Here is a 12,085-nt window from a genome sequence, read left to right on the forward strand (position 1 = left end):
AGTGGCCAAGTTGCATATGATTAATTGGGACTTTATAGCAACTTTTAATTTTCTTAGTGTCTTAAAATTCTTCTTGATAATTCATAATAAACACGAGAAGAAGGAGGACCTTCAAATATGTAAAACATAATCTGAGGATATATTTAAATCTGATGGACTCTGGTAATCAATTTTTCAGTTTCTGAGGGTTGCAGTTAAACTTTTCTTTCATCTAAGTCTATATTTTAATTCCATGATATTATAGTGGGTGAAGTAATAAATAATAGAACCAGTGACAGGAAAGAAATGTTAAAGGAAAATAAAAAGATTTGTAAAAGTTGTAATAAACTGCAACATGTCAGTGCAGCAGGGAGAGAGCACCAGGGATGATAGAAGCATCACAATTGCATGTTGTTTCTGGCCTAAAAATTGCTCATATTTGGCATTTCTGGGTATATCTTAAATACGATTATCAGTAATTCTTCAAGAGCAGGATCAGAAATTTGCTAGACAAACTGAATAACATAGGATCTAATAACAAAAAAAGAGGCGGTTTGGTCTCATTATTATAGTGCCAGGCTAGAAATCAGGAGGTGGTGAGTTCTAGTTGCGCCTTAGGCACATAAACTGTCTGTCTGTCTTTGAGCTAGTTATTCTCTCTCAGGGGAAAGTCACTTGGTTGTTGTGAAGAAAATAGGAGGAGGAAGGATTATTAGGTATGTCTAACATCTTGAATTATTTATAAAAATATTAAAGACAAGTTTTTAAAAAATCTTTTAAAAAATATGATGGTAATGCCTCTGGTTGTTAGGCAAGGATTCACCCCAATCCAAGCCATTTGTGGCTTGGCCCTTCCAGTCTTGAGTCTAGTAAAGTAAAGTCTGCTTCCTCTTAAATTCCACCCATCTGCCTCACATCTCTGCCCTTTTGGCTGCCTGCCAATCCACTGCCACAAGCTGCTCTTGCTCCCCAACTCACTATGCCTCTGATATAAGAAGATTTTTAGGGATTGGAAAAAAATGTGTCTCTACCACACATTTTATATACTATTGAATTTAAATAGCTCTTAGTATAAAAAGATGATTTATGCATCTTTTTAGAATCACAACCAAGCAGATGAAGATGATTGAATGAAGTGAGCTGTAGCTAATGAATGTTTTTGCCTTTAATAACATTAGTTTGAAAAAAATGTTGCTAAAACTTTTTTTACAAAACAATTTATTTTAATTTATTTTAATAAATGCATTTTTGTTCTGTATACATTTGGAGTTTTGACATTAATTATATTAATCTATGTAACCTAATTTTTGCTACCACTGCAAAAACTAGTTGCTGAATGTTTTTGCTTCTTTCTTTTAAACTCAGCTGCCCCTTATTGGATAAAAGAACCTACAAACCTTGTATTATCTCCTGGAGAAGATGGTTCCTTGATTTGTAGAACTAATGGCAATCCTAAACCCAGCATAAGCTGGTTAGCAAATGGAATTCCAGTTGAAAGTATGGGCTGTTTTCACTTTTATGTGAAATTCTTACTTGATAATAGTGGTTTTGTCAATATAAGATTTTGAACAAGTAGTCAAAGTTTTGTTAAGAATCAGCAAAACATTTCCCACATTTGTAGAGCTTCCATGGTATAGTTTAATTTAAGTAGAAAAATGTACATTATTCTTTAAAGATTACATAGAAAGAGAGAGAATAACTTGATTAAGTCTAAAATTGAAAATTATGAATTCACTGTTTATTTATTTAAGAAGAAATGAATGATATTTTGTCTTATAAAATAAGAGCTTTTGAATCTGCAAAATAGTCAGATCATTAGTTAAGAAGTTGAAGAAAGGAATATAAAACCATTTATATCAAGTGCTTCAGTGTGAAATAGTAGTTCCTTGATGTTTTTAAACCAGGGTACTATTCAACACTTTCTGAAGTTTATTTTTTCTTTCCCATTAATTTGCTATGCACATTGATTCAGGGACTCTTGAAGAGAACATTTGAAATTATACCTCACAAAGAGAGAGCCAGCATAGCATGTGAAGCAATTAATTAGAGGAAACAGATAAGAAAGTCCTACATTGCTAAACTCATATAATGGAGAAGCACTTTAAGAAGATTTTTAATACTGTATTTTTAAAAATGATGATTCATGCTTTTTATCCACTGGGATGCTCAATTGGTATATAGCTTTGTACATTTATTTGTACAATTAATTTTACACTTATTTTTATGCTTGATTGTACACTCTAAAAAGAATTCTAAGCAGTCTGAAGATGTTCCAAGCAAGATGGGAAGCAGAATTGAGAGTAACAAAGATAAATTGGGAAGAAGAGTATGAAATTGCCTTCCTGATTATATTAGGAGCATTTGCTGTATTTTAATCTTTTGAGGGGAAAATATCCCATTCTATTTGCATATAACCCAGAAGTAAGCCTATAAACATCTGCTATAGCTCCCAGCTTTTTTCACTACTGACCCTCCTGCTGGGAATTATAGAAATATTTAGTGACACAACTGCCTACCCTTGATCTATCAAAGAATAGAAGAGAAACCACAACTGAGTAGTGTATATTTTGCATGAAGAAAATTCTAGTCTAATTTCCATCTCCCAATGTAAGTGCGTGTCAAATAATATTAAGAAATACTGAGCCTATATATGAAATCTAAAGCTAGCTTGCAGGAATATTCTTCTGATACAAATGATCCACTGGCTTGAAATCTAATTATCATAACCTGATTTGGACTACTAATATTAAACAATGTAATTCTGAGTTAGAATAAGGTTGGTGCATAACAGAGTGAAGGAATACGTGTGTGTGTGTGTGTGTATTTCCAGAGTTAATAAATAATCATCTGAAGAAAACTATGATGTTCGCAAAATAATATATAAAAATAATAATATATGATAAAGTAATAGAAGTGCAATGTCATAAAATATGTGATGCGAATGTTCAAACTTATATTATAAATTATATATATGGCACTGTTATATTTCTTACAGTATTTCTGATCTTTCTTCAAATTATTTTCTTACAATTGAAGAACAATTTTTCAGCATTGAATAATTTAATCTATTCTGTGTGTTTTAACAGTTGCTCCTGAAGATCCCAGCAGAAAAATTGATGGTGATACAATTATTTTCACTAATGTGCAAGAAAGATCAAGTGCTGTGTACCAGTGTAATGCCTCTAATCAATATGGATATCTATTAGCAAATGCATTTGTGAATATTTTAGGTAATATTTTAGGTGCTTTTTTAAAAATTAAAAATCCAATAATAATGGTGTTTTATTACTCAGTAGACAGTACATACTACAATATTGACTCATTGGTAACTTTTAATATTTATTGGGCCTTTCTAGCACCTAAATTATATTATTATATTAATATAAATTTAATTATATTTAAAATACATAAACCAATATAGTTAATGAATAAAAAAGTGTATAATGAATGTAATATTTGATATCTTAACATCAAATGTCATCCCCAATAAAGTCTTACATACAATCCTATTCATCTTTATTTGGGGAATTAGTAGGCTAGATCCTATAAAGGTAAAGGTTTCCCCTGTCTGGTTGGATCCGACTCTAGGGGATGGTACTCACCTCCTGCTTTTCAGTCGAGGGAGCCAGAGTTGTCCACAGACATTTCTGTGTTCATGTGGCCAGCATGTCTATATGCCAAAGTGCACAAAACAATGTTAACCTTGCCACTGAAGTGGTACCTATTTATTTACTCACATGATTTTGAACTGCTAGGTGGGCAGAAGCTGGGAAAAGTAATGGGAGCTCATCCCATTATATGGTGCTTGGGTCTCGAATACAGGCTCTCAGCTTTCCAGCTGAGAAGCTAAGCATCATTTAACCACTTGAGCCATTGCTCTTACATACAATCCTATTCATCTTTATTTGGGGGATCATTTGGCTAAGTGCTACGTAACTTGCATAACCAAATTAGTTGGGTTACTCAACTTTTTAAGATATGTATGCCTTCAAATCAGTATTGATCTTGGTGACTGCTTGCACAAGTCCCTGCAGTTGTCTTGGCAACATTTTTGGAAGTGGTTTGCCCTTGCCTTCTTCCTACAATTGAGAGTATATGGCCCAAAGCCATCCAACTGGATTTGAGCCTAAAGTGGGACAAGAACTTAAATTCTTCTGATTTTAAGCCTGCTACTCTAACTGCTATGCCAAACTGGATTACAGATGGTCCCCAGGTTAAGAATGTCTGACTTAAAGACAACCCCTAAATATTTTGTTCTTACAAGGTTACTAGTCTTATTACATAAGATATAAGGCAGAGAACTGTCTTGGGAAATAAAAAATCATAATAAATTTATTACTGAGATCTCAAATATTGCATTTACTGGAACAAAATACATTTTTTTCCAAAGTTACATATCTGTAACAGCAGAGGGTTCTACTTAATTCACTTAGGGTATGATAATGGCAACATTATTGTTACATATTATTGGGGAATTTCATTACCCAAAGTAGGTAACATCATCAATGCTAGACATAAAAACTTATATAAATGTAAGGTATATGTCTAGATTTATAAACTTTCCTACACAAATGCATTCAAAATAGTTACACTATTTAAAAAAGATATTTTTATTTTCAGCTGAACCACCAAGAATCCTTACTTCATACAATAAACTTTATCAAGTCATTGAAAATAAGCCTGCATTGCTAGATTGTGCTTTTTTTGGTTCACCTATGCCTGAAGCTGAATGGTAAGTCATTCACAATGGGGGAAAAGTCATTCATTCTTAATGCACATTAAACTAATGTATATTGTGGGAAATCTTAAAGTTAAATAGACGTACTTTTTGCATACTTTAATTGTTTGTCTTCCATTTCATGTGAACGAAACCTTGATTAATTCATTTAATTTCCAATTTTATACATAATTAATTTGTCTTACACTACTTAGCAAACATCTGATGACTAATTACATCCATGACTATAAATAATCGTTATCTTTTCTTTTAAATAACTGCCTGTAGGAGGGGAATCAGTTAGGTTTGGGATCATAGGGGTAAGCAATTCCCCCTGCTAAGTGCTCTCATCAACAGAATCACCCAGGGATCAACAGTAATTTCAGAGCATGAAGTCAAAGGAATGAAAATGTTAGCTTTATGTGACATGCTATAGTCCCAAACTTTATTGAGGACATTATATTAAAAAAATAGGCATGTTAAATCCAATCATTTATTTTACATTTTGGGTGAGTTGGTTCTTTTGTTTTTTTCTACTAAGTATGTATATAATCATCTTTCTATAGGTTATCCAATATTGTTACATCTCTATTGGGGTTTAGGGATGCATGTTGCCTCCAAATAATGCATAGGATACTCTCTTTCCAATAAATAGGTTTCAAGGAGTGAAAGGTAGCATTCTCCAGGGCAACCAGTACGTTTTCCACAATAATGGCACCTTGGAAATTCTGAAAGCCCAGAAGGACAGCAGTGGCACATATACCTGCATAGCAAGAAATAAACTAGGAAAAGCACAGAATAGTGTTCAATTAGAAATCAAGGGTAAGAAACCATGGCTCTGAAATAAAGGCCTCCTAATCTGTTTGACAGTTTGTAACTGTTAAGTATCTTAGTAATTATTTTATGTTTCAGAACCCACAATGATTATTAAGCAGCCTGAATACAAAGTTGTACAAAGGATGGAACAAGTTTTCTTTGAATGTGTAATTAAATATGATGCAACATTAATACCTACAGTTATATGGTTGAAGGAAAATGATGAATTGCCTGACGATGGACGGTACGTATTCCTAACCCTAGCCCCATTCTTTGCAAGTTAATAAAACATAAACAAAGGGATTTAATACTCCAGATATAATTTAATAATATATCCTGTTGCAGATAAAGTATTACTATTTTTTAAAGATAGTGCTTTTTGCAATGCACAAATTATGATTTCTCTCTACCAGGCATGTATGCTATAATAAGATTCAATATAGGTAAACCCTCTGTGTAACATCATACTGCATCTTTTTTTTATTGAAAAGTTTTAAAATATATTTTTTTAATAACATAAACTCCCTCCCTCCCCCTCCCCTCCCCCTTGCCCTCCGTAACCCTCCCCCTCGACTTCCCAGAGCTGAATACAGGGTATTAACTTTACAAACTTAAGCTAAAATATGCTACCTAACTAAAAAAACATATTAAATTCTATCGCGCGTTAACTCCCCTTAAACATAACTAAATTACTAACCAATAATGAATAACTGATAATACATCATGTAAAACTAATACTTATTCAAATGCTAGATGAAACTTTTTAGTCCCATATTTATTCTGAATATATTCGATCCATCTTCTCCATTCCACAATATATCTCTGTTGCGATTGTTCTTTCAGATATGCTGAAATCTTTGCCATTTCCGCCAGGTTTGAAACTTTCAAAGTCCACTCTTCTATAGTAGGCAGTTCCTCCTTCTTCCAATATTGCACTACTAAAAGTCTTGCTGCCGTAATTAAATTCAACATCAATTTAGTATCTATGACAGTACAATCTGTAATAATACCCAACAGAAATAACTGGAAAAAAACTTAAATTGAACATCAATTTAGTATCTATGATAGTAAAATCTGTAATAATACCCAACAAAAACAACTGTGGAGAAAACCTTATCTTTTTCTTAAATATCTTTTGGATATTCCACCAAACTTTAATCCAAAAAGCTTTAACTTTTTTACAAGTCCACCATATATGATAATACGTTGCATCCTCACAACCACACCTCCAACATTTGGGCTGGCAGTTCGGATACATACTTGCTAATTTTTTAGGATCTAAATGCCATCTATAAAACATTTTATAAAAATTCTCTCTTAAATTTTGAGCCTGTGTAAATTTTACATTTCTGACCCATATCTTTTCCCAAGTATCCATTGTTATAACCTCCTGAAAGTTCTGGGCCCACTTTATCATACAATCTTTAACAAGTTCCATTTCTGAGTCAATTTCTATCAGTGCATTATATATCCTTCTTATATGTGCTTGACCTTGATCTCTAATTTGTTTTACCAAATTTCCATCAGTTATCGAAATACCAACTTTCTGATCTTCTTTCCATCTTGCTTGTAACTGCCCATACTGGAACCAAGTTTGTACTATCTTTCCTTCTTTTAAAATATTATATGGCTTTAATTGCCATACATTCCTTTCTATCCTAAGAATGTCTTTGTATGTAATCACATCATGTTTAAATCCCACATTTATATTTTCTATTGCATGTTTAGGCATTGCCCAAATTGGTATTTTATAATTTAACTTATGTCGATATTTTTTCCAAACTCACAACAGAGCATACTTTAATATATGTGTCTTAAAAACATTTTCCACCTTCTTATCATACAATAAATATGCATGCCAACCAAATAACAAATCATAACCCTCAATATTCAATAATCTCCCTTGTGTTAAACCAATCACTAATTGATGATAAAGCAGCAGCCTCATAATATAATTTAAAATTGGGCATTTTAAGACCACCTCTTTCATGTACGTCTTGCATTATCTTAAATTTAACTCTTGGTCTTTTCCCTGCCCAAACAAATTTATTAATAGCTTTCTGCCATTCCTCCAAATTTGAATCTTTTTAAAGTATAGGTATCATTTGAAACAAAAATAAAAATTTTGGCAAAACATTCATTTTTACTGCTGCAATTCTTCCCAATAAGGATAATTGTAATTTTTTCCCAACTATCTAACTCTTTTTGTATTCTTAACCATAACAATTCATAATTATTTTTGTATAATTTTACATTTGAAGCTGAAAGATATACCCCCAAATATTTAATCTTTTTAACTATTTCAAATCCCGTTAGCACTTCTAAAACAACCTTTTGTTCTATGGTCATATTTTTAGACAATATTTTAGTTTTTTGCGTATTTATCTTAAATCCAGAAACTTTTCCATATAACATTATTATCTCCATCAATTCTACAACTGAGTAAGTCAGTTGACTTAATGTAATAACCAAGTCATCTGCAAACGCTCTCAATCTATAATCTTGATCTCTTATTTTAATTCCGTTAATTTTATTTGAGTCTCATATCTTAATCAATAATATTTCCAATGTTAAAACAAACAACAAAGGTGACAACGGACACCCCTGTCTTGTACCCTTTTCAATATTACATGTTTCTGTCAAACTACCATTGACTATTATTTGAGCTGTTTGCTTCTGATATATTGCCCTAATGAGTTGTAAAAAATTATCGCCAAACTCCATTTTCTCCAGTACATTAAATAAAAATTGCCAGTCCAATTGATCAAAAGCTTTTTCAGCATCCAAAAAAATCAGCACTGCAGAAACCTGGTTATTTCTTTCCAAAAATTCCAATAAATGTACAATATGTCTCACATTATTCTTCATTTGTCTACCACTTATAAATCCTGTTTGGTCACTATGAATCATTTGCTGCATTACCTTCATTAATCTATTTGCTAAAATCTTTGCAAATATCTTATAATCAGTATTTAAAAGCGATATTGGCCTATAATTTTTGGTTTGGGTATGATCTTGATCTTCCTTCGGAATCAGCAATATAAAGGCTGTTTTCCATGATGGAGGCACTTCTCCTCCAGATTGAATTGCTCTAAATTAAAGGTTCTTAAAGTTTCCACCATTTCTAACTGTAAATCTTTATAGTAAATGGCAGTCAAGCCATCTGTTCCTGGTGCTTTCCCCACCTTTAATTGTTTAATTGCTTAAATAATTTCTTCATCATTTATCAGTTGATTCATCCCTTCCCTTTGCTCTTGTGTAAGAACAGGGATATTAACTTCTTGTAAATATCTATCTATATCTATATCCTAATCCTATATCCCTAACGTATAACTTAGAATAAAATTCAACAAAAGCCTTTTTAATAAGATTCTGCTGAAACACCTCTTTACCCTTGTAATCTATTCTATCTATATTACGTGACCTTTGTTTCTTCCTTAGCAAGTAAGCTAACCACCTTACCCGGCTTATTAGCATTACAAAAGGTATTATGTTTAACATACCGTAAATTGGTTGCCACTTGATCTGCCATCAACATATCAAACTGACCTCTTAATAAAGTAATTACCTCTTTAATCTTCCCATCAGATGGATTCAAAATTAAAGCCTTCTCTTTCCTCTTAATTTCCTCCTCTAATTCTTTTTGCTTATATTCCAGTTTACGCCTATGTTTATTATTCAAATATATTAACACTCCTCTCATATAAGCTTTGCTTGCATCCCAAACTATTTCAATAGAAGTACCCTTATGCATATTTATATTAAAAAATTCTTTGATCTGTTTTTTACATTCTTCCACATTTTCTTAATATCTAAACAAATTTTCATTCAATCTCCAAGACCGCCTGTCTCCACTCTCTTTTTCCAGTTCCAACCATACTGGACTATGATCTGATAGAGTTCTTGGACATATCTTAATCTTCTTAATCCTAGAAAAAAGATCATTAGTAATTAATACAAAATCAATCCTGGAAAAAGATTGATGCCTATCGGAAAAAAGGTAAAATCTTTTTCTTGCAAATTTCTTTCTCTCCAAACATCTCTCAATTCCAGGTCATCTTTCATCTCAAAAAAAGATTTAGGCAATCTAGCATGATTTGGTATACTTCTGAAAAGACCTTTTTTGTCCTTTTGTGCATCCAGGACACCATTCCAATCTCCCATCAAAATACATGATTTATAATCCCATTGAATTATCTTGCTGTGTAAAAGTTTATAAAATTCTCCTTGCTGTTGATTAGGAGCATATAATCCAACCAAAAGTATTTTCTTGCCTTCTATTAACAATTCAATTATAACATATCTTCCTTGTTTATCTGTTTCAATTAAATTAGTTGTTAAATTCTTCTTAACGTAAATAACTACTCCATTTTTCTTATCTGGAGCAGACGCACTAAACTGTGTACCCAATCTAAAGTTTATCAAATATTTTTGATCAGCTGCTCGAATGTGCGTTTCCTGTAAACAAATAACATCATTTCTAAATTGTTTCAAATACTGAAATACTTTCTTTCTCTTGTGCGGGGAATTTAATCCATTAACATTCCAGGTTAGAAACTTTGTCGCCATCTTTTGTGACCTGAAGCTTTCGGAGCGCCTCTTGCAAAACCACCTGCACTCTCTTCGGTTTTGCTCCTCCCACTGCTTCACTGTAAGTAGGTTCTTGAGATATGATTGTAGCTTTCTGTTGTTCTTGTTCTTGTCTCATTCGTCTAATTGCAGCCCATGTCATTCTTTGTTCTCTAACCTCTTCTGATGGCATCTGGGAGTGCTCCACTTCTGAAATTTGCTGAGATTCTTTATCCTTCTGCAAAGTAATTCCTTCAGCTCCTTGTATACTCTCCACTCAAGGCTGACGTTCTCCTTCATCCTTCCTTCCTTTAAATTCTGAAGATGGTGGAGAACCTGCCTTCAATATGTTAGAATAAAAATCTTGTGCCTTCAAAACTGTATTAAGATATCTCGTGCCAGCATAAGTCACCACCAAGCCTACTGGAATCTCCCATCTTAACTGAAGTTGCCATTTCTTTAATTCATCTGCCAAAAAAGCAAATTCTTTTCTTCTCCTTAGAATTCTTGGAGGAATCTCTTTCAGAATTAAAACTTCTTGCTCAGCAACTTTAAATCTATTGTTGTAAAAGGCTTGGATAATCACATTTCTAATTGATCTCTTTGTAAAGTAAACCACCACATCTCTAGGTAGTTTTCTTTGTCTGGCAATCCAAGAATTAACACGAAATATTTTATCTATATCCCCCATAATATCTTCTGCTTGACGCTCCAAAACCGGTTCGAGAGCTTGTGCCAATAACTCTTTCAGATTTTTTTTAGGGTCTTCTTTCATTCCTCTAATCCTCACAGCAAACTCCATATCTCTATATTGTAACATGACTACATCGCCATCAATCTTTTCCATCACATTTTCAGCTTCCAAAATTTTAGCATCTAATCTCAAATTATTTTGATTGAGCTCTTCCATGCGATCATCCAGACGCTCAATACAGACTGCAAGCCCTTGAAATGCAGCTAAAATGTCTGCTCTTATTTCAGTATTCTTCTCCTCAATAAGCTCAGCTATTTGCTGGGATTGTATTTTTAAAGCATCTTGTAAATCTTTTATTGTTAATGTGGGTGCAGGTACCACAGGAGGAGGCATCAAAACCTGTAGTGAAGAATGCTGAACTGGTGAGGCACCAGCACTTCTAGGAACTTTAGTTGGTTTAGAAGCCATCTTAACGCCCAGTTAATTTCTGTTGCGCACTTTCACTTTCCACACCACTTACAACTTTTTCTTTCAAAGTAAACAGAGTTAAAGTTCAAATACTTGCTGTTTCAATATTCTCCTGCACAGCTCTGCCTGCATCCAGGTAATCCAAAGTTAATTGTTGATTGCAGGGATGGTTGCAGCATCCTGCTCTGCTCCAAAACCTTGGAGCAGAGGAGTCCCCGAGTCCGGAGCTAATTCAGGCTTCGGAGGGGCTCTCACTCTTCAAGCCCCAGAATTTGAACTCTGGTGGTCTAGGGGAGCTCTACCCCTACCTAAACACTCACCTCCCCTCTTCTCCCAAGGAGAGGGTTTCCGAGCCGCAAAACAGCTGATTGTCGCTGTTTTAGCGGCTCCAACAGAAAACAACGGGGCTGACGGCCGGGACGGCCGCCATCGACGGAGCCTTGCCACCCGGAAGTTCATCATACTGCTAATTTTGATATATTCACCAAGTATATTTTCCTGGGATTATATTTCAACGGCAAAGAGAAAAGAAAACCAGAATGGTGTAATGATTAACACATTACATGAAACTAATGTTACTAAAACAATAACAGGTTCTGATGCTTTCACGAAGATGATAAAAGCAGCATCATGCCACTAGGATGCAAATTTCACTTATTTCATACATATGCGTGATATGATGACACGCATACAAAAGGGGTGGAGCTTGTATTGTAACACTGCTCTTTTAATTTCCTTGCTTTGACACACAACCCCAGCAGATTCCTCTGTTATTTTTCCATAATGCATATCATTTCTTAGTGTTTTGGTTTGAGCAATGTCTGTGGAATGCATATTTCAAC

At 33.6% G+C, this 12,085-nt stretch overlaps 1 protein-coding gene across 1 annotated transcript in view; it reads left to right on the plus strand.

Annotated features, from left to right (window-relative positions):
- NRCAM (neuronal cell adhesion molecule) overlaps positions 1-12,085 on the plus strand; it is a 173,731-nt gene that overhangs the window by 81,522 nt on the left and 80,124 nt on the right. Inside the window, exons 10-14 of the mRNA XM_081331619.1 lie at positions 1,345-1,476; positions 3,066-3,209; positions 4,600-4,711; positions 5,352-5,518; positions 5,609-5,756. Of these exons, the coding sequence (XP_081187745.1) occupies positions 1,345-1,476; positions 3,066-3,209; positions 4,600-4,711; positions 5,352-5,518; positions 5,609-5,756 (703 nt within the window). The remainder of the gene's footprint in view (positions 1-1,344; positions 1,477-3,065; positions 3,210-4,599; positions 4,712-5,351; positions 5,519-5,608; positions 5,757-12,085) is intronic.

The sequence above is a fragment of the Vipera berus genome, assembly GCF_964194415.1.
Source record: "Vipera berus genome assembly, chromosome: 6".
In the NCBI taxonomy this organism is placed as follows: domain Eukaryota; kingdom Metazoa; phylum Chordata; class Lepidosauria; order Squamata; family Viperidae; genus Vipera; species Vipera berus.